Genomic DNA, 22,527 nt, shown 5'->3' on the forward strand with positions numbered 1-22,527 from the left:
AGTATAAAGTGTCTACACAGTCTCTCCATAGTCTCCTTGTTGCGTTTTAATTCCTCCAGAGCTGTATATTCAACATTGGTATATTTATTGGCCATCTCAAAATGGATAGAAATAAAGACACTGAACATGCTGAACCATGTTAAACGGTTACAAGCGTGACGTTCTCTGTGGTTTCTCGAGACCTTTTCACATCTGTCACTTCTGCTCAGTGTGTGAAAAGCACAGCGTGCCAGTGGTGGGCCTGCCAATTCTGGTAATCAATGACAAATGCCAGTCTGCTTATATGGACTCATTAGAGCAGTGGTTCCCAAACTTTTTTCGCTGGGCCCCCCTTTGTTTTACAGAAAAATGTTCGCGCCCCCCCTTGCGCACGCACACACACACACGCACAAACACATCCTCCAACCACACACACACGCACGCACAAACACATCCTCCAACCACACACACACGCACGCACAAACACATCCTCCAACCACACACACACGCACGCACAAACACATCCTCCAACCACACACACCCATATTTTGCTCCATTGCAGTTTATTTCACACCTCAAACATTTAGTAAACAATTAAGCAAATACAAGTAAACTGCAATAAATAAACCACTAACTCTTTTACGCTGCGTCCGCACCTACACGGGTATTTTTGTAAACGCAGCTGTGTCGTCCACACGGAAACGGCGTTTCAAATCACCGAAAACTGAGATTTTTAAAACTCCTTTTTTGCGTTTCCGTGTGGACGAGGAATACAGAGTTCGTCACGCAGCGTCAAAGGCATGTGCCTTTTTTCACGTCACGCTGTGCGCCACGTTATTGTTTACATGAGAGGAATTGCAGAAACAAAATACTGTTAATCTGACTATCTGCAGGTTTTACACGCTTACACACACGCAGTTACTGTCCCTCCGTTTACAAAGGCAGAGGCGTCATGGTGTGATTATTTTACATGTAGTTGTTTTTTCCTGTGTAATAATATTCAACATTGCTATCAATACATTTTTCAAAAAATGCCTCTCTGTGCAAAATGGGTTTAAAAACATCAACAGCTGTGGGATCCTGTTTGTCTGTGATTTGAACCGGGGGAACAAATCGTGGCAGGATCAGCCTGATATTATTTGTATCCTGCTGTAACTTTACTGTATACAGAGCTAACATCTCCAAAATGTCAGGAGTAGTTAGTCATTACAAGTGTTTGTGAACTAAAAATCAAGAATGTGGGATCCTGTTTGTCTGTGATTTGAAGAGCCCAGCGCTGCTCCCTACAAAGGAAAGACCAATTCTGCAGGGAGACCTACCTCGGCACTTGTGCAGGTGAAACCAAAGGGCAGACATGCTTCACCATATTTTCTAGTCTTTGGCTTAGAATGAAGTTGGTTTGGAAACATATTCAGCGATGCTTCCTCTCCTGCTTTGCGTTTGTGTGGGCGCCCGTGATAGCAGTGTCCAAGCATTGTTGTGTTTTGTTTTTTCCCTTTTCTTGCCGCACCCCCCCTGCAATGGCCCCACACTTTAGGAAGGTCTGCATTAGAGGGTTTCAGGCCCTCAGGCAACCCTCATGAAGTCTTTTTCTGATTGTTTGATCAGAGACATTTGCAACAGTGTCATGCAGAAGGTCAATTTTTTGGCTCTGGCAGTGCTCATTCTGTTCCTTCTTGGGACTTCTACGGCCCTGTCCAGCTCTCCTGAGTAACTTCCTGTCTCCTGGAATGTCCCCCATGCTTTTGATACTGTGCTGGGAAAAACAGCAAACCTCCTGGCAATGGCGGATGTTGATATGCCATCCTGGTGGAGCTGGACTACCTGTGAAACCTGTGTAGGGTGCTTTTGTGTGACAAATATACCTCTAGGTGCTGTTAACGGATAGGATTTGTAAAAACAAAACAAAAAAAAGATGGCGGTGAAGCTCTAAATCCAACTTCCTTTGCCTTCAGGTTGCTGTCAGCGGTGTTGAGGACGTCAGAAGTGGAGTCCAGGGCAACCAGAGCGAATCTGACGGAGCTTTTGAGCCCGCAAATGGGGAAGGACATCGTGTGGTTCCTCAGACGATGGGCTAAGACGTATCTGCTCGTGGACGAGAAGCTCTATGGGCAGGTATAAGGCTGAGCTAACCGATCGCTTCATCGATCAGATCTTTTCTACACTGTCGCTGTAATACACATTTTTGCACCAGTTGGTATTTTTCTCCAATAATGGCCATAAAGCAGGCAGTCGTCTTCTATCCAGCTCATCCTTTTCTACCCTTCCTCAGATCAGCATCCCCCTCAGCACAGCGTTTGGTGCCGACACAGAGGGGGCCCAGTGGATTGTGGGATATCTCCTGGAAAAGGTGATCAACAACCTGACCGTGTGGAGCTCAGAGGCTGAGCTAGCCAACGACACCGTGGAGCTGCTGGTGACGCTGGTAGAGAAGCGGGAGAGGTAAGAACATGTTACTCTTTGATAGACAAATAATGTTTTCAGGTAATCAGAAATAAATGTTCAGTATTTAAACTGAATGTTTAGATGACCTTCCCATTCCCCAATGACACATTTGTTACACATAATATAACCACATATAATTTAACCATGAGCATGTTTGCTTGCTTTTCAAAAATATTACATCTCCCTTCACATCTTGTGTTGATAAATGCAGATTTTTATAAGAAAATCTATTCTTTTCTCTGGTTAGCACTGGGCAGGAGTCACAGTGGATCGTCAGACTCTAACAGACCCGTTGCCTCCCTCTCCATTCAGGGCAAACATCGTGGTGCAGTGTGAGAGCTGGTGGAACCTGGCGAAGCAATTTGCCAGCCGCAGCCCACCTCTCCACTTGCTGTCCAGCTCCGTGCAGAGGACTCTGATGAAGGCTCTGGTCCTGGGAGGCTTTGCACAAATGGACTCTGATGCCAAGCAGCAGTACTGGGCTGAGGTGTGCTGATACGTGTAGAAGTACTTAAGTGATTTACTGATTAATGATTGTTTAGTAGTAGTGGTTGCACTGGGGGGGGGGAAGCAAAGTAAGGTCTTTGTCTGAATTTCTACGAACATTATTGCTAAGGATTGTCTTATTGCATTGGAGTCACACTGGGTTAAATATGTACACTTGGGTTTTAAGGGGTATTTATTATTTTCTTCTTTTTTTGGGGTTGTATGGAAGCCCCAAACGCAATTTCATTGTTCTTGACAATGACAATAAATAAATAAATACTAAATACTAAAATAAATGAAGTCTTAGTACAGTGAAACAGGAGAATTAGCAGAAGAGTAAAATGTAAAAGGCCGTGACATTTTGGTAATGAGCGGCGTTGCTAAGAAGCAGTCAGTGTGTGTCTCTGTGCATCGGATAATTGTTTCAAGTGCTTGTGACGCATTAAGTTGTTTTCCCGTATAAAGTGGGTTTGATCTGTTTGTTTGCAGCCTGCTTCTCTAACTACTTCTCTCGTCTTGCACAGTTTTATCTTTTTGTAGCATCGTCTGTCAAATCTAGCAAGCCAAAGCTTTTTGCAATTCTTTTTAACATTACAGCTCTAAAAATCACAAAAAATCCTTTCAAAAAAAAAAATCAAATTATTTAGTCCTGTTTAGAGATGAGGAGCTGCACAGAGTTCAGTGAGCTATGAGGATTAGGACAGATGGATGAAGTCGATAATATTCCTGCGTTTAGTCTTTCTCCCATGTGTATAACATGATCCTCGCCGTGATCCTGGAGGTCCTTTTCTTAATAAGCTGACAGTAGTAAACGGGGGTGCAAAGCCACAATGACTCCAAAGTAATTATGGTGAGTGTAGGAGTGAGGTCGCAGCTGTCGGTCCGTACAGCTGTTCTGTCTGAAGTCAGATCGCTCTGTGTTTGGAAGTAGAGCGAAGCACCTGATCAAACATGGCTTTGGTTGATCTCTACTGTAGTGATGTTTGTTTACATGGACAGAAAATTCTCTTTTATCCTACTTGTTCAAGTCACTTTGTTTGATTGAGTTCAGGCAAACCCTTTAAAGGGTTACAAGGAGGGTCTTGAATATCCTCCACGCAGTTACACCATCACCAGTCTGAAACATCACAGCAGAAATTGAGACTCATCACCAAATTTGGTGAGCCTGACATTACATCAACAAGGCATATGTGCCCAGAGAATTTCCTCTTTTTTTGTGGATCATCTTCTGTAAATCCAGAGATGGTTTTGTTGGGAAAATCCTGCTAGGTCAGCAGTTTCTCAAATGCTCCAACAAGCACGTCGGACTCCAACAGCCATGCCATGTTCAAAGTCACATAAACCACCTTTCATCCCCATTCTCGGTTGAACTTAAGAAGGTTATTTTGCCAGTATCTGCAAGTGCAATGGGTTGCTGCGCTTTTTGCTAACAAGCAACAGTTGAACAGTTGTGCCTAATTAAGTGGCCAGTGACTCTATATTATACCGGTAGTCAAATACTCTGTAGCTCTAATGCACTGTCTCGCCATCTGACCTTCTGCCTGTCGTTGCAGGTGCTTCACCCGCTCCAGCAGCGTTTTCTTAACCTCATCAACCAAGAGAACTTTGCTCAGATCAGCCAAGAAGAAGCTGTCAAACAGGAAATCGTCGCTACGTTGGAGGCGTTGTGTGGCATCGCAGAGGCGACGCAGATCGACAACGTGGCCTCGCTCTTCTCTTTCCTCATGGACTTCCTGTCCAGCTGCATTGGCCTCATGGAGGTAACAGAATCTAACCCTGTAGATATAGAGATTGAAAATGTGACGTCACTCAGGGGTAAAACCGCAAAGAATTCTGGGAACTCGTGGCAAGAGGTACTAGCGCACGCAGGCTTTCAATTGAAATCAGTTACACAGCGATAAAAAGAAACACAAAAATGTCAAGAAGCTGTTGTATCATTAACTGCAATAGCCGGTCGCATGACAGCCACGGGAAGCCGACGGGTAAAGAGATCGGTTGTTATCGGATTACGTCGTTGAAGAGAAATTGTTCGAGCCATGTTTCCGAAGTAAAAAGAGCCGACGGATGGCCTGGATATACCAAATATAACGTCCCAGAACACTCCAGCTCACATGTTAGTCTGCTCCAAGCAAAACACTGGCAAAGGTCAGTGTTTTGTAGTAGTTAAAACGTCATTTTTCTTAACATGCTTGTAACGTATATCACCAATTAAGTCTGGCGCTGAACAGAAATTGTCGCGCTATGCTCCTTTATTTATTGTGCATAAATAGTGAATTGTCCTGACACAATATTGCGTTTCGTTTCTGTTATTATGGTACATTGACAAAAACACATACTTTTATTCACAGGATAAAACAGTTGTTTTGTGTCACTAATTGCCCAGTACGATTACAGCATACAATATTGTTGTCACTGCTACATTAATTACCGTTGAGCTCAAAGGTTATATTAATAAACGGTTAACGAATGTGTATTTATGACGACGATTTGTGAGACTGGTAAACTTATGATACGTACGATGGTCTTTCGTTCTACACGGTGCATTTCAAGGTCCTGCACCCATCCGTCGGTAAACTGTACCTGGGCTTGTTGCAGTGACCTGAAGTTACTAAACTTCATGAGTGTATGCACTCACTCCAAGAACCGTATAATTATAAATATGAGCGTGGTGAAAGTTGGGCAGCACGCTAACGTCTTTTGTCCACTCTGTGTGCTCGTAAGGGTCTGACCCTTTCACTCCTGTGATTTTTTCCTCGTATCTTTTCTTTGACTTTTCGTTGAGTCTGTCTTTGTACGGACCGGCATTGTTCTCCTTCGTTTTGTACATAATTTTTTTGGGGGGCAAAGAAAAAGCAAGAATTTATTGGAACCGGAGAATGAAGGTTTGCGGTGCTGCAAATGCTTGCATTTGATGCGGTACTTGGATTGTTTTGCCACGAGTTCCCAGCATGCAATGTGCAAAAGTCACGTGGTCTGTCAATCTCTATTGAGCTGAATTAAAACCTGAATCTGATCTGACAACACCTTTTTTTTTTTTCTTTTGTCACCCAGGTTTACAGTAACACACCAGAAACAATCAACCTCATCATTGAGGTTTTTGTGGAAGTGGCTCACAAACAGATCTGTTACCTGGGAGAGGTGAGAGACGTTTCCACTGTGTTACCTGCAGACAAGGTTTTAAAGTATAAAATGCTGGTGGTTTTCCATCTGGCATAGAAACAAACTCCAACTGTATGTCCAAGACTCACTTAATATATTTCTGAAGAAGGAAAAAACTGCACTGGCAACCAAACATAGGATTTTCAATTTGACACCATCTAACGCAAATCTTGGATCACTTTGAAACTTGGTGACTCTGACCTCAAGACTAAGGTCAGAGGTCTGTTTTCCTGAGGATTTTGTAAACACAATCACTTGAGAAAGATGTCACCTAGGGTTTTCAAATTGATACCATAGAGGCATCGACTTGTAGGTTAGCATTTTTATCGTCATGGAAGCACAGTTGTAATAGTGGTCACTTGTGTACTCCTGATTCAGACCAAGTCCATGAAGCTGTACGAGGCGTGCCTAACGCTGCTGCAGGTCTACTCCAAAAACAACCAGAGCAGGAAGCGAAGCGATGCCACGGCCGAGGAGGACCAGTACCAGGACCTGCTGCTCATCATGGAGCTGCTCACAAACCTGCTCTCCAAAGAGTTCATCGACTTCAGCGACACAGGTGAGGTTTTTAAAAAAAATAGATTTTGCGTATTTTTCCTCTTAAAAAGAAGACGTTGCTAAAGTTTAAACTTGACCAAGTGGCTGTGCGTTCTAGATGATGTGTTTCGAAATCAAGACCAGGGAACACCAGCATCCAATCGAACAGTATCCGCTGCAGATGTCGTTCTCTATGGTGTCAATATAGTTCTTCCGCTCATGTCTCAGGACCTGCTCAAGGTAAAACATAATCACGGATGTCTCTTTATATATTGATATAATATCATGTCTGTGACATATGTGAGCTCACGCTGATCCTGTTCTCGTTATTTTCCAGTTCCCCTCTTTGTGTAACCAGTACTACAAACTCATCACCTTCATCTGTGAGATCTTTCCAGAAAAGATCCCACAGCTGCCAGAAGACCTCTTCAAGAGCCTCATGTTCTCCCTGGAGCTGGGAATGACCTCGTATCCTCTTGCTGTGCCAGCAGTATTGATTGTTATGGTGGGATTTATGAGAGAATATCCAGTATCTGTAGAATATCCACATATTGGCTGTAGAGGTGGGCGGATTGATCCAAATATCGATAGCATTGATCTCAACGCTGGTATTGATATCGGTTTGATACTAGTGGAATAGGATCCTTTTTCTATCCTTTAAGTTCAGTATGTAGCCTGCATAATTACATAATTACATAGAACTGTTGACATAGATGTTGTCTGGAATACGGCAACAATCTTTCTAAATACTCAGAAGGCCACACCACGGGAGATTTGTTCTTTTCTTGCACTTAGTCGTTTTCCTGTTTGCCTGCTGCAGCTGTGGACGAGCCTGTCAACAGGCAAAAATGATTTTGTCAAAATAGTTTGTGCTCCTTAACATCTGTTTCAGGATGAGTTCTGAAATCAGCCAGCTGTGTTTGGAGGCTCTGTCTCCTCTGGCTGAACAGTGCGCTAAAAACCAGGAGAAGGACTCTCCTCTCTTTATCGCCACCCGTCATTTCCTCAAGGTACGATACGCACTTCATGTTGTCATGACAGCATTACAATAAAACTTTTATAAAGGAAGAAAGGGGGGGGAGTACTAATAAGTAAACAAATGCACACCAGCTCACGCCGTCCTCTGTGCACTCAGTTGGTGTTTGACATGCTGGTCCTGCAAAAACACAACACAGAGATGACCGTGGCGGCAGGAGAAGCCCTCTACACACTCGTGTGCCTGCACCAGGTGAGTAACACACAGTGCATGCAGCTCAGTGAAAATCTTTTTTCCCTCCCTCTCTTGTTCTGTGCAACAAATGAAGGCTTTTAAAGATGCTGAAGGTCTTTCTTTTTGAAGGTTCCCAGGCTCTGCTTTTGTTCAGCTTCTAAATTGGAATTTCTTTTCTAAGCAGCATTTTAAAATGTGGGCTTCATCAAATACAGAAGTGCTTCAGGCTGAAACCCACAACTGTGCCGTTATTAACAGACTTTTACTCAGTGGCAAAAATGTGTTGATTACTGGACATAAAGCTTTTTGGTTTTTTTCCTCCTTTTTTGTGCGCTTTTAGCAAATGATTGAAACAAGCTGGCTTTCTGTTTCTGCCTTACAGTTAAATGTGACGGCACATTTTTAAAAGTAACAACTGTATATGTAAGAAAATCCCTTTACTGGGACCTGAGTTGCTCCTGGCGTGCAGGCACAGTTTCATAAATGACGCAAGAAGCCCTCTAGTGGCTAGTTTGCAAAAACACAGCTGCACAAAAACTTGACCAGTTTTGTGATGTGCGAGTAGTTATTCTTTCAACCAGAGCTATTACATCGGGCATAAAGTGGTTGAAAGATATGCAGATTCCAACTATGTATTTATTTATATACTTATAATACTGACTTTTAGCGTATAGTGACAACTAAACAAACATACACAAATGCAGTTAAAAGGCCACATGACATTAATACCCAAAGATAAAACATTTTGGATGTTATTTTCATGACAGTAAACAACTAATATTCATTAAATCTATTTTCTGAATATCCATCCATTGCGTTTATCCGGGGCCGTGTCGCGGGGGCAGCAGCCTAAGCAGAAAAGCCCAGACCTCCCTCTCCCCGGCCACCACCTCCAGCTTGTCCAGTGAAACACCAAGCGGTTCCCAGGCCAGCCGAGAGATATAACCTCTCCAGCGTGTCCTGGGTCTGCCCCGGGGCCTCCTCCCGGTGGGACATGCCCTGAAAGCATACTCGTCAGATGCCCAAACCACCTCATCTGGCTACTTTCAATATGGAGGAGCAGCGGCTCTACTCTGAGCCCCTCCCAGATGGCTGAACTTCTCACCCTATCTCTAAGGGAGAGGCCAGCCACCCTTTGGAGGAAGCTCATTTCTGCCCCTTGTATCTGCGATCTCGTTCTTTCGGTCACTACCCACAGCTCATGACCATAGGTGAGGGTAGGGACATAGATCGACCGGTAAATTGAGAGCTTCGCTTTTACACTCCGTTCTCTCTTCAGCATGAAGGACCGGTGCAGCGTCCGTCGTCTGTCGATCTCCTACTCCCCTCTCCCGTCACTCGTGAGCAAGACCCCGAGATGCTTGAACTCCTCCACTTCTTTTCTCATTAAATCCTCTGCAAACTACTAGTGTTCATTTTTATAAAATAATGAATACTTTATTTAAAAGTTGGGAAATTTTACAGAATTGCAAGCAGAGATACCGACATGTGACTGACGTGTACGCTGCAGTGGATTACACTGTAAACTGGAACATTGAATCTTGTGTATGTTTTCTTCTTTTTAACAATATAAATTATAAAATTAAAACAATTTTTCAATGTATTATAATGAAAGAGGGATAATACTATCTGCTTTAACCCTTGCCTTCGTTTGACACTAATCTGATGCTACATTGGTTTTCCATGTCAGGCGGAGTACTCGGAGCTGGTTGAGACCCTGCTGTCCTCTCAGAGAGACGCCATAATCTACCAGCGGTTAGCCGACGCCTTCAACAAGCTGACAGCCAGCAGCACGCCACCCACCATGGACCGCAAGCAGAAGGTTGCCTTCCTCAAAAGCCTGGAGGAGTTTGTAGCCAACGTCGGCGGCCTGCTCTGCGTGAAATAACCACTGGAAAACCAAACCGGCCTCTAATCATCGTCGTTCTGAAAAGCAACCAATCAAAGACGCCCCCTGCTTCATCCCTGAGAACTATGGGTAGAAGGGACGGCTGAAAGCCTCGGAGGACCTCTCTGGCAGCTGGGGCCGGTTGATCTCATGCCTGAATGTTTACCCTGTTTTCACCTCCTTGGATGTCTCCTCCCCCCCCCCCCCCCCCCCCCCCCCCTTTCCTACTGTTTCACCCGCCTGCCCAGCACGATCAGCAGACGCGATGAAGAGGAGGAGGAGCTAATTGTGGAGACTAAACTGCTGAGCAGATGGACTCAGAGGTTCATGTTAGACTGAAGCAACTGAGCACGGACTGTCAAGCAGCAGCCGATGATTGCTGGTGTCCTCCCTTTCCACCTCCTCCTGCTCCTCCTCCCCCTCCTCATGTGCCTGGATCTTTCTGGAGCGCGCGCACACACACACACACACACACACACACACACAGGAACATAGAGAGCGACACTAAGGGCAAAACAAGTTGCTGTTCAGGTTTTGTATGCAGTTAGAGGCATTAGAGGGGCCAACCCACCCTAGTTCAAATACACACACACGTCACCCCAGTCCTTCCCAGAGTGCCTTTGTTCTGCCGATTGTTCTCTATGTGCGTCTGTGTGTTATAAGGAGAGAGAATCATGCCATACGAAAAATGACAACCAGTAAGGACTGTGCCTGCCAAAAACCTAAGAAGACATACAAAGCATGAGGTGTGGCCGGCTGTCTTTGAGGCTGCTGATGCACTCGGAACAGGAGGACATTTGTTTGTTGGGAACGTCAGAAAACCAAATTGAGATTGTGTTTGACTAAAGGGTGTAAATATCTATAAATATATAATGTTTTCAAGGCTGATACCCAAGCTGATACCCTTCAGAAATGTACGTTACGGGAATTAAAGATGACGGAAATGTTTTTATACACCAGTAAAAGGCAGGCAGAGATGTACAAGTTCAACAATGTATGAATTCAGCTAAAGAGGGAGCAATTTTCTCGCTGTTGACCTTTGCTGTTTGATATAGTTGGGTTTTTTTTCCCTTCCTATTTGGATTTTAGTTTATATTGTGGCCCCCTTGCCTCTGGACACGTGAAGGCCAGAGACAGATGGCGCCTTGAAAGTTTAGCAGGATGATTTTATTAGTATTTTTCTACAGCAGCACCTCCACCCGATCACTCTTCAACACACACACTGGATATTACAGAGACTGTTGGAGTTGAAGGACAGCAATAACAAACCAAATAAAAAGGATCAGAGCCACTTGCTGAAGCATTATGTTGGAGACAGAACCCTCCTCGTTCACAGTCCTATCCCTGTTATTGTAGATGGCTGTTTTGTTAATGAAGTGTAAAGTGTACATAAACGTATTGTATAAAACGTCCTGGCTTCTGTACTTTCTTTGACATGTGCGCTGGCTGTAGTAAACTGTTGATTTGTCGATTGTTCTACAGCAGACCTTTGAGTCTGCAGACTGTGAAGGCAGATACGTTTCAAGACATCCTGATCAGTCTTTGTTTTTTGTGAACCTTTAAAAGATTATGGAAAGATTTTCATTAAAGGAAATGATCAGAAGTGGAGGATCGCCCAATCCAGAAGTGATCTGGATCCAGGAATCTTTGGAAGGATTCTTTACAAATGTAAGAAAAGACTAAATTGGTCTTTACAAATACGTATCCGACTGAGTTAGTATTAATGTTGTCGAGAAAGCATCTCTTTCTGGATCCTGGGAATCAGTTAATGGGTGGTTTTAGCTTTAGCAAGAGTATGGAAGTGCTTACAACCTCAAAAGGTTTTATTTCAGAAACAGAGTAGAAAGTAGAAATCTTTCTATATTTACAGCTTATTTTGAATTGTTACACTATAAATGTTGTGGTTTGTAGTGAGCTTCACATTTTATTATAGCTGGAACCAACCAGTAGAGAATTTCAGGGGTAAATGTTTGATGGGGGTTCAGAATTTAGGAATATTCAAAATTGATAATATTTGGGGTCTTGTAGATGTGTGTGTACATACCCAGCAACTCCATTAACCTGCGAAGAGAGCTCATGGATTGTTTCCAGCTTACTGTAAAGACGACCCAGGACTACACACCACCATCTGCTGTGATGCTGCTCTGCTACAGGTGCTGCAGACAGCTCAGAAGATCATAAACAATGGCGTGGAAGTCATTCTGCTGGACAAATTGTGTGATAACAAATTAAAAAGTGTTCTGCTTATTATGTTCTGTTTAAATTTAAAACAAAAACACAGAACAACATTTGCACTGAATGATGAAGTTCCACAGGGTTCTGTCCTGGGACCAATTCTGATTACTTTATATTTATCCCTAAGGCAGTATTCTTGAGATTTTTTTTATTTATTTTTTTACCTTCCAATATATCGTAGCGTGAGAGTACCGTCCAATGGACATAAAAGTACTCTTCCAGCAATAAGTAGATTCCCAAAAACACTTGCCACGTTTCAACATGGCATGCAGAGTGTCCTTAAAAAAATTAGGAAACTGAAAAAGTGGATGACCAAAGAAGTGCCGAGACTGAAAAACGAAGCCCAGCTACAGGAGAAAAACGGTATATAAAAGTCCTGACCTGAGAGTTTCATGTGGATCAGTGCATCTTCAGCTCATCTGGCTACTGAAGCATGACAAATTACACAAGAACTGGACTAAAAAGCAGCGACAATGGGTCCGATCAAGATCGCAAATTTGTTGTGTTTAACATTGTCATCAGTACTTATGGAGGAGGTCAAAAGATAGGTATAACAATATCTACAAGCATCTGTAAAACATGCCCGAGGCTCTTTCATGTTCTGGGGCTGCATTTTAGCCAGTAGTGACAATAGTGAAGCCGTGTGGGATCATCTTAACATAGAACAAAAGACAGCCAACATGCAAAGAAGAGCTTCCAATGTCCTCAAAGAAGCCTGGAGAACGATTCCTGAAGACTACTTAAAGAAATTACAAGAGAGCTTGGCTAAGAGTTCAGGCTGTGATGAAGACTGCAAATGTATTTCTTTCTATGTGTCCAGATATTTCAATAAATCACTGCACCTATTTCCCATTTTCCCAGAGAAACATAAAGAAGTGGAGAGTTGCTCAGGGCTTTTGCACAGTTATGTATTTTAAATAAATAAATAGAGCCAATTTAGCTGGGACTGAGGAGGAAGGTTCTTTGTTGTTTATCAGTATAGTCTTTGTAGTACCTTAAACACACACACACACAGTCATGTACATTCACATATTTACCCACACACATCCTTCTCACCGCATCCACTAAACCATTAACAGCTGCCGATTGCTACAAAACATACAAATGCGTTTTTCTACAGTTTAAGTCAGCTGGTTTCTCAGATCATTAAACCAACATTTGATCTGTCACAGCACCGAGCTGTGGCTTTCAGTCAGGTGGGACTCGGTGGAGCTTCAATTAATGAATTCATAAAATGTAAGAGAAGAGAAACAATAAACCAAGTGGATTCTTTAAAAAAAAAAAATAGTTAAATTAAAAAATAATTGGTTTTATGATAAAATACACAATTTCTCGTAAATCTGTGGACTGATTAATCGACTCGATTTGGATTTCTTTCCAGCTGCACTGAAGCTGTAGCTACGTTAGTGATTGCGTCATTATTCTGCGACTACTCACGTGTTGACAACAGAGAAGTGCAGACTGGAAGCAGCTACTGATCAGGTATGTTTCTTTTGGGTCAGTATATGAACAGGGTCGACAGACTCGTCTCGTGGACCTTTAACCGGCGATGTTAATTTTGACCCACGGGTCCGTTTCTGTCACGTGATCTTTTAATTCGGCCTTGAAATGCCGCTTTTCCCTCGTTGTGAGGACACTAACCCTAAAGAAAAAGAAATGTTCTCCAAAGTTTTGCATCAAGGGACAGGAAAGGAGGGGCATCACCTTACACATAAGGTGAAAAAAAAATAAGGATGAACCAAAATGTGTCTATCGAGTCAAAACAAGCTTACAATGTAAGGGTAAATGTAAAATCACAATGTAACAGGTGGAAAGCAGTCAGACTGAGACAGAATGTGAAATTGTTACGGATGTCTGGTGGGAAGGAGTTGCTGAGGCTCTAGACCCAATGGTAGGAGATCTATAAGTGCAGATGTGTGTGTGGGCATGCAAAAGTTCATGCTGCCTACAGCCTTAAAGATATTACTACAGTATTTAAGTCAGTGGAGCTGCTGAAGGAGTGTGACGTAAATAATGGAGGGAGTTCTGGACCAGTTGAAGTTTAATGGGCTTCAATTTAATTAAATTAAGTTTTATTTATAAAGAGCCAACAACCACAGCAACAGTCACCTTAACTGACTTTATATTATATGGTAAAGATCCCACAACAATACAGAGAAAACCACAACAATCAGATGACCTCCTTTGAGTAAGCATTTGGCGACTGTGGGAAGGAAAAACTCCCTTTTAACAGGAAGAAGCCTCCAGCAGAACTAGGCTGGGGGAGCGGCATCTGCCATGACAGGTTGGGAGTGGGGCTTGAGAGGAAGACCAAAAAGAATAGAGTTACAGTAATCAGTATGGCAGTACTGTTAGGTGTGAGAGATGAACGGAGGCGATGAATGTTACAAAGTGTGACGTCACTGATGTGTGCTTGAAACGAAAGTGTGCTGTTAAGAACAACACCCAGTTTGGGGAGTGCGACTGTCTGTGCAGTGTCTATTTGTGTCTGTCTACACGTTGGGTGAGTGCCGAGTATTTGGTTGTGTATATGGGGTGGGAATGCACGTTTGTGTCCGCGTGCGCCTGTTCGTCTGTGTCTATGTGTCAGGTTGGGTCTTAGACTCAACCTCTCTGGGTACATCTCAGGCCCTCTAAAGTACGGAGGCCTATCTCCCCTCACCACACTCCCTGCCGGTGGCTGATGCCCTCAGACGTTGGTGTGTTGGTGGTCCTTGTCGACTCGGGCTGGGCGCTCATGTATGTACCGGCTCACTCCTGGTGGCCGATTGGCGGGGCCAGGCGCCTGTGGCCCGGCTGGGCTCCTTCCGGGGGGTGGGATGCCCTCAGGCCTCTGGCCTCTGGGCCTGAAGCTCGGTCCTCTCTGGCACAGCTGGCTGCCGGCAGAGCCCGCGGGCACGCCACTGCAACCCCCTCTGCTCCATAGCTGCGGGGTGACCTCTCCTTTGGGGCTCTACTCAGCTCTTCCCAGGAGGGTGGCACGGTTCCCCCCCCTTTGGTGGTCCTCCTCGGGTCCTTGTACTCTGGGGCCTCTGTGATATCTGGGGCCTGGATCTCCTCCATACCTGCTTCATGCCCTGGTGGACGGGGCTGTGGCTCCCCACACTCCCTAGCAGATCGTTACATGGAGAAACCTTTGGAATACAAGCATGCTGATCCACACAGGTGTACACACAGGTGTTCACAGACGCGGACTACAGCTTTCTTGGCTGCTGCCTCAAAGCACATTGTGCGCTGTTTATCTTGCGTGCTGCACAATATCGTTTATTATTTAGTATCTACTGATATCTACTGCCAGCTAGTTTATTGTGATGGTGCTGTATTTATTATGTTGCTCTTTCTTTGTTTGCTTTCTCTTCTGTTTTTTTTCTCCATACAGGTGACCCAGGTGTTTTGTTTCTTTTTGTTTTTCTTTCTTTCTTCCCCCCCCCCCCCCCCCCCCCCTTCTCACCGTCTCTTCTCCCCTTTGGTTTTCTTTCTCTCCCTCTCTTTCTTTCATTCTCTCTCCCTGTCCTATCCCCCAGTCATGTATGTCCCGTTTGTAGTATGTAAAATAAATACATAATTATAATAAAGGTCAATCAAGTGGACCAATATGGCAAGGCCATGATGATCCACTTGGTAAAATAAATTCGCTTGGCATCTTTCTTGGCCTTAAGACAACAATTCTGATGGCTAAAGATCCAAACGGGACACAAAAAAAAAGAAAAGAAAAAAGAACAACACCCAGACTCTTGACCTGTAGTGAGGCAGAAACTGAGGAAAAATTGTTACATTTTTAGACAAAGTGCAGTTTTAACACTGGTTAGTTTGATAAAATTGCAGAGTGCTGTTGGAGAATGAGGATTTGACTTCCTAGAGGCAAACACAGATGGCCCTGGGCACATGAGTGCTGCTAGGTTTGGTAGACAGGTGTCAGCATAACAATGGAAACTAATGTTAACTTTATGGAAGATATGACCAAGAGGAAGTAGAGGAGGATAAATAGCAGAGGGCCCAGGAGAGATCCATGAGGAACATTGTTAATAACTGAAAATGGACGGGACATTTTTGAGTGTGGCCAGAGAGATAGGATTCAAACCAGTTTAAAGGTTTGTCAGTGATTCCAGTAGAAGCTAGTCTGTCCAGAAGGGTGTTATGGGATATAATATCAAATGCTGCACTCAGATCAAGAAGGTTAGTAGTCCGGAGTCAGCTCCTATGAGGTGGTCATTAGAGATTGTAGACACAGTGAGATGCTGAAATAGCCTTTCTCTGGAGTGAATGTTATTTAGATTAAAGCCACATTTGTCTTTGTTTGATTACAACCCTATGAGCAAACAGCTAATACCCCTTTTAAACAGAGGGTCTGAATAGTGGGTGGGTGAGATTTCCTTGCTTACAGAACCAGTAGATAGCTGAGATATCCCCCCTCTATGACCTTTCAAATATTCAATAGAAAAAGTGTTTGAAACTGAGTGTTTACAGCGGTCTGCTCAGCTTTGGCTGCTCAGAGATTCCTGAAACATACGCTGACAAATAATCTGCATTGTCCTGCTCCTTCAGCCATGAGCGACAGCGATGACGATGTTCCCACTCTGTCAGCTCACACTCTGGCCGCCCTGCAGGAGTTTTACAAGGAAACGAAGGTTGTTACGGATCACAGCGCTGCACCCACAGACCAGTTTGCTGTGGGAGCCGTGGAGGAGGACTGGGTGAGTTTACGGTGTTTTGTGTTTATTTTTAAGAAGTTCAACTATTAAAACAAGACAAACCATTAATAATCACAAGGATGACCAATTCTAAACCAGATTTGCACGAAAGAGTGAAACAGACCTTTTTATTTGGAGGGTTTAATTCAGCTCATTGTCAGTAAATCGCAGTAATGTGACGGAGTTAATGAAACGTGAATGTCGGTAACAGATGTCTGTCTGTGCATGTCCACCAGCGGATGAGTCAGTTCTGGTACAGCGACGAGACAGCAACACAGTTAGCCGAGGAGGCGGTACGAGAGGCTGGAGAGGGAGGAAGGTAAAACCTCGCACACCCACATGAACACGCTGCCCGGATGTCATTAGCTGTTTTTGATTTAGTGAAACAGGAAAAAAAATACGCTTGAGTTCTGTGACCATGTAGAATCGACGTTTGGTTTTGCTGATTGGCGAGCACTTTGTGCTTTGTGCCTCCTTTCCTCTCAGGATAGCATGCCTGAGCGCGCCCAGCGTGTACCAGAAGCTGAAGCAGGGTGTGGTGGACGGTTCAGATCGGGTGTCTGCCGTGGTGTTGGAGTACGACCGCCGCTTCGCCTCCTACGGAGAGGACTTTGTGTTCTACGACTACAACAAGCCGCTGTCTCTTCCGGACAGCGTGTCTCCTCACAGCTTCGACATTGTCCTCGCTGACCCGCCTTACCTGTCCGAGGAGTGTCTGAGCAAAGTGACCCAAACCATCAAATACCTGAGCAAAGGCAAAGTGCTGCTGTGCACAGGTGAGACCCAAACAAGCTCTGATGATGGCACATAAGTAGTTTCCTCACAGAGAGAAGCCTCTGATCATCGTCTAACAACACAGTCTGTCTGTATGAGTCAAGAATAAATGCTAGCTTCTTTGATGTCACAATGAACGAGCGGCACAAGCTGCTAAAAAAAACTAGATTAGATGTGAAATTTAGTATTAAACAGGTTTTTTTGGTGTGTTTTTAACATGTGGTGTTTGGGGTGTTTCTCAACAACAGGAGCCATCATGGAGAATCTGGCAAAAGATCTCCTGGATGTAAAAATGTGCAGCTTTTTGCCCAAACACAACAGGAACCTGTCCAATGAGTTCCGCTGTTTTGTCAACTACCCGTCCCGCCTGCTGTCCTGCTGAGGAGCCGGGCGTCCATCAGATCGACGCTTCGTTCCGAGCTCATGGGGGAGGGGCGACATGTGAACCATCTCACATGAAGATCAGCGTTCTCTTCACGAATACACCGAGAATGGAAAAAAATAATCCCAGTGTCTCGCCGTCCTGATGTCTGGGCTTTGGTTTGATGACTGTAAGTTTGTGATTCAGACTGGTTGCGGGAACTTTTGAAGACATGGACTTTATTTCAAGACCAAAGGTTGAACAAAAAGATGATAAGAGGCATTATGGTTCATGTAAGCTTCAGTGTTTTTCATGGTTTATTCATACAAGAGACTGAAAGTTGGGTTAATCACTGTTTTTAAATGCTACACTGCTCGAGTAGCTTTTAAGTAATAAATCTGAAAGTCTAGTCCATCTCAGGTTTTGATACCAATTCAGAGCAGATTACTGTTAGTTATTTAATCTAAATCATGAAAGACTTTTGGTCAGGTCAGCTCTGTGGTGGCAAAATGAGCGAGTAGAAGAAAAGAGTTCACGGGAATACATCACCCCGTTCAGCAAACACCCAGAAGGGTGACGAGTACATCAGCTGTTTAGTATTAAAGAGGCAGCAGGAACAACTTTTAATTTTTCTAAAGAACGTTTATTTTCTAACTGCTCAGAAAGCTCAGCTGTTAAACAATTGGGCTCTACTGGGAAACATACAAGTGTTGTATGTTTGTACAGTTACCCAGATAAGTGAGGTAACAGTCGCAAATATTTGATGTTTGCTGTTATTAAAGTGTCTGAGTAACATGAAGCGTGGGCTTGTTGCTCTGATCACCTGAGAAAGTTGCAGATGTTGTACAGCAGCAGGTGGCAGCATTGATCAGCTCATTCAGAAGTGAGGCCCTCTGTTGTTGTTTGCTTTTGTTTTGAAAGGTCTGGATCACCTAAATAACAACTACCTCCCATTTTTTTTTACTACAGCTTGTCATGCAGAGGCAAAACTATCTGCGTTACTTGGTATGAGAGTTGCTAAATAAAACATGTGCCTCTGTACTTTTGCCAGAAGCAGACCTTCAGTTTTTATGGTGTAGTATTTGTCAAAGTTTCATTCAGTTTGTTGGAAATCTGAGTGCGTTTGTCCGATACACAGATGGTTGCGTTTTAATTCTGAACTCCAGTTCGAACTCAAAGGTTTGTCTTGTGTCGGTCGATCTGTCTGCTGAAGCTGTACTAAACTTATCTTTTTAAGTGACATTTCCAGGGGCTTCCGTTTCAGACATAATGTTCTAGCACGAGCGAATCAGCTGTAAAAAACAAACAAAAGAAAACTTCTCTGCAGCAGCAGTGCTGCTTCCGTCAAGCTTCCTTTCTTGGAGTAAAGAGCTTCCTGGCTTTAGGCTCTCTCCTCTGCAGGCTCTGGTTGCTCTTCTTCGGCCTCTTCTCCAGCAGCGGCACACAGGTGCATCCCACGGCTATGGAGACGTAGATCTCCGTGTAAGAGTGGCGGCCGCCGACGCAGGAGCCTGTTCTCCTCAGGATGACGGAGGGAGCGTAGACCAGGGTACTGCGATACTGACTGCTCTCCTCGCCGTACGGTCCGATCAGGCAGCCCTTGCACAGGCAGTAGGCCTCGGGGATGTAGCGGGGATATCTCTTTGGGTCGTATGAGATCCTGAAAATGTATTTAATGATGTTCAATGCACTGGCAGAAACAGCTTGGTACATGAACTGTATATATAAACAAGATATTTTTGTTTTGTACATTTCCCTGGAAAAAAAAAGAACCATGCAAAATTTCTTGTGACAAAATCTGAGCTCTCAGAGAACTTCTACTGATGCCATCCATCCCTTTTCCTAATATATTGGATATTGGATGGAGCCCCAGCTGTTAAAGGGCAGGAGGCCTTACTAGAAAAGCAAATAGACTACAATAGTGTACTTCAAGAAAATTTGGGTGGCTATACCTGCACAAATATAACCTTCAGGGAACACTTAGTTCTTAAGTTCAACACAAGTTTGTAAATAAATCCTGAACAATCAGCAGCATGTTTTGTAGGCTGAAGAACTAACAGAACTTTGGACACAATAACTAAAAAAGGAATCTTGGAGGAAAATCTGGAGACAAAGGGACAAACGGAACTAAATGCACTAAATGCCTGTAAGACGTTTACAGAATGACTGCTGTAACAGGATAACAACACAGTTTACGCTTCCCGAGGGTCTAGAAGCAGAAGGTTTGGCCAGCATTCGTCCCAGAGCAGAGCGTGGAAGATGGCCCAAGAATTTCCCAGAGCTAGAAGCCTTCTGCGGGAACAAATAAATGCTCCAAACAAGAACTGAAAGGCTCAACTGCTACGCAAAGTGTTTCATAGAGCAGCTGTCATTTTGCCAAAGGAGGTGGTAATGCTTTGGCAGAAGAGATCATTGTCTCTCTTCTTTGCAGATGGTATTAATAAAGCAGTCTGGCTCAGATATTTAAGAAAATGTTACCGTTGACTTGATCCATTTACTATCACAGCTGTCATGGTGAAAGAGACTGGATTGGTCACTATTCACACCTCACCAATTAACCTAACCCATTTTTAGGCTGTGGGAGGAAGTCGGAGTACCCGGAGAGAGCCCATGCACACCAGAAAATACACTCAACAATCATCAGCTGTTACATGTTTTTCTTTAATAAACCTAGTTTTTCTAAAAGGACAAAATCTGATATATCCAGAAATGTGGGTAGAACTTAAAAGGTTGAATTAAACCTAGGAAACCGTGTGCATTGTTTAGCTGAGCTGCTGCGTTTCTGTCGCTTACATGAGATTAACATAGTACTTCAGCCTGTTTTGATGTTTTCTGCTTTATGTCAAAGTCTGTTCAAAAAGTGTATTTCGTGTATTTGTTTAGCATTAAAGGCAATCAGAAAGTTGCCGGTAGCCGTCATGATGTAGGTACTGTGAAAGCGCAACGCCTTTCAGGACACGTTTCGGGAAACATTTCATTTCACTGCGTGTTGTACTCGTGTAATTATGTATGTGACAAATGAAGAATCTTAAAATATCTAATTTAATTATACCGTGAATCCACGGCTGACAAAGTCTGTTCTGTTATTTAAATATAAAATATGTGAGCACGCACGGGTTTCTTTCTTCCAGTTGTTTCTAAATCATAATACATCCCAATAAATGTTTTTATCGCCGCCTTGTCGCTATTTTAAGCATAGCGGTGTCCAGCAGATATGAAACGTAAATGCGTTACTGGCACCGGATAAGTGTCCCTCTTGCTCTCACCTGTAGGCCCAGGGGGAGATGCTGAGCAGGTTGACCGGGAGGCGGGTCTTGCCGTCGGTCGGGACCCGTGCAGTGGTGGGGCAGGTGAGGTTAAGTTTGTCCTGCGGCTCCAGCTGCAGAGCGTGATGGAAAGCGCTCATTACTCCCACCGAGAGCCGTCCAAAAATCTCCTCCAACTTCTCCTCCGGCATGTCCAGGCAGGACCGCGTCCTGACGGTCTTGTTTCTGACCCGGGTCGCTGCTGCCGGCCGACACAGCGACAGCAGCAGTAGTAGCAGAACGTGGACTCTGTGGGGCATCTCCGCGTTTCTTCTCAGGATGTTGCTGTGCCCAAGTGCGCATCCACCGAAAAACGAACGTTTCCTTTGCGTTCTTAAGTAATGTGTCTGAGAACAAGTGACGTTTGTTCGTAAAAACAGATTTGATCGTTCACGGGTTACTTTCCTCTGTTAAAATCCAGCAAATAGTTGGAAGTGCTGGAAAGCCAGCGGCACGCACACGTTCCACGATCCTGGCGCTGAAGGCGAGGAACAGGCGCGCCACCAGGAAAACTGCAGACATTTTTTGTTTTTTGGCACTACACATCCACGGCGTCGCCAGGAGGAATAATTGCCAAATAATTTGAAATTTTCTAACAGTTTGTGAGTGTCACACCTGCTGCTTTGTGTCCATGACGAGAAGACACCACAGAGGAGTGTCTGGTTCTCATTTCTCCTGCGACGTGTGCGTAAAACCCCGACTGAGCGCTGAGGCGGTCTGATGCAGCAGCCAGAGAGAGGCTCAGTTACACTGAAGCACTGGCAGAAAAAAAAGTCCTGCCTGGCACCCAATAAAAAAAAGAGCCCAGCGTTTATTAGAGGAGATCCTGATGCGAGTGGGAAGTCCAGCCTGTTGGATGTGGATCCTGGCTTTGCACCATCTCCATCCCTTAGACCAGAGGTGTCAAACATAAGGCCCGGGGGAGGCAGCAAAGACTCCAGTCCGGCCCACTGCTTTAGTAAATGTGACGGAGAGCTTACATTTCTGGACTTTTATATGTGTTTTCATAAGTTTTTTCATTATTGACTGTAAACTGAGATTTCTGTTTTTGTCACAATAAAAGAACATTTCCCGCGAGTTTAGTTTATAATTACAGGAAAGCCTGTCCAAGGAGCTGATTTTTTTCTTCTGTAATTTTACACATTTCTTACAGTTTAAGCCCAAACAGTCTGTCAGCATGACTGTTCTTTTATTTACTACAGCAGCTTTTGTTTACCGTGTGGAAAGACTGAGACAGACTGCTGGAACTGAACTTCTTTTTCTTGTAATCGGGGATTAAAAGTGTCGTTAAACTTCTTTACACTGACAAAAAGGGGAGTTCCACTGGTCCGGCCCACTTAAGATCAATGTGGGCTGCATGTGGTCCACAGTATAAAATAAGTTTGACATTCCTGCTTTAGATAACATGCAAATAGCTACGTAACAACGCTGCTAATGTCAGCTCTAGTTTTACCCAT

General features: G+C 44.0%; 3 protein-coding genes across 4 annotated transcripts in view; 2 read left to right on the top strand and 1 right to left on the bottom strand.

The window, feature by feature from the left end:
* Nucleotides 1-11,112, top strand: part of xpo4 (exportin 4) — a 69,202-nt gene extending 58,090 nt beyond the window's left edge. For both annotated transcript variants that reach the window (XM_082509502.1, XM_082509503.1), the window contains 11 exons: nucleotides 1,935-2,094; nucleotides 2,252-2,421; nucleotides 2,737-2,911; nucleotides 4,464-4,670; nucleotides 5,962-6,048; nucleotides 6,448-6,628; nucleotides 6,725-6,846; nucleotides 6,944-7,074; nucleotides 7,499-7,616; nucleotides 7,742-7,834; nucleotides 9,507-11,112. In XM_082509502.1, coding sequence (XP_082365628.1) covers nucleotides 1,935-2,094; nucleotides 2,252-2,421; nucleotides 2,737-2,911; nucleotides 4,464-4,670; nucleotides 5,962-6,048; nucleotides 6,448-6,628; nucleotides 6,725-6,846; nucleotides 6,944-7,074; nucleotides 7,499-7,616; nucleotides 7,742-7,834; nucleotides 9,507-9,704 — 1,642 coding nt within the window. In that variant the 3' untranslated portion in view covers nucleotides 9,705-11,112. The remainder of the gene's footprint in view (nucleotides 1-1,934; nucleotides 2,095-2,251; nucleotides 2,422-2,736; nucleotides 2,912-4,463; nucleotides 4,671-5,961; nucleotides 6,049-6,447; nucleotides 6,629-6,724; nucleotides 6,847-6,943; nucleotides 7,075-7,498; nucleotides 7,617-7,741; nucleotides 7,835-9,506) is intronic.
* Nucleotides 11,113-13,333: 2,221 nt separating this feature from the next.
* On the top strand, nucleotides 13,334-18,834 carry eef1akmt1 (EEF1A lysine methyltransferase 1). The gene is made up of 5 exons (XM_082508776.1): nucleotides 13,334-13,421; nucleotides 16,485-16,633; nucleotides 16,867-16,949; nucleotides 17,117-17,406; nucleotides 17,653-18,834. The coding sequence occupies exons 2-5, from the start codon at nucleotides 16,487-16,489 to the stop codon at nucleotides 17,784-17,786; spliced, it is 654 nt and encodes a 217-aa protein (XP_082364902.1). The 5' UTR covers nucleotides 13,334-13,421; nucleotides 16,485-16,486; the 3' UTR covers nucleotides 17,787-18,834.
* On the bottom strand, nucleotides 18,387-22,159 carry il17d (interleukin 17d). The gene is made up of 2 exons (XM_082508777.1): nucleotides 21,032-22,159; nucleotides 18,387-19,425 (listed from the first exon to the last, which is right to left on the bottom strand). Exons 1-2 carry the CDS (start codon nucleotides 21,328-21,330, stop codon nucleotides 19,110-19,112), a joined length of 615 nt encoding a protein of 204 aa, XP_082364903.1. The 5' UTR covers nucleotides 21,331-22,159; the 3' UTR covers nucleotides 18,387-19,109.
* Between the last annotated feature and the right edge of the window lie 368 nt (nucleotides 22,160-22,527).

Source organism: Aulonocara stuartgranti, assembly GCF_965226115.1.
Source record: "Aulonocara stuartgranti genome assembly, chromosome: 16".
Lineage (NCBI taxonomy): Eukaryota > Metazoa > Chordata > Actinopteri > Cichliformes > Cichlidae > Aulonocara > Aulonocara stuartgranti.

What these genes read in the sequence shown, in the direction of transcription:
- eef1akmt1 (XM_082508776.1), top strand. Translation starts at nt 16,487, where the DNA reads ATGAGCGACAGCGATGACGATGTTCCCACTCTGTCAGCTCACACTCTG. An exon ending in GAGCCGTGGAGGAGGACTGG is followed by an intron (nt 16,634 to 16,866) that starts GTGAGTTTACGG and finishes CATGTCCACCAG; the next exon opens with CGGATGAGTCAGTTCTGGTA. An exon ending in GAGGCTGGAGAGGGAGGAAG is followed by an intron (nt 16,950 to 17,116) that starts GTAAAACCTCGC and finishes CTTTCCTCTCAG; the next exon opens with GATAGCATGCCTGAGCGCGC.
- il17d (XM_082508777.1), bottom strand. Translation starts at nt 21,330, where the DNA reads ATGCCCCACAGAGTCCACGTTCTGCTACTACTGCTGCTGTCGCTGTGT. An exon ending in ATCTCCCCCTGGGCCTACAG is followed by an intron (nt 19,426 to 21,031) that starts GTGAGAGCAAGA and finishes ATACATTTTCAG; the next exon opens with GATCTCATACGACCCAAAGA.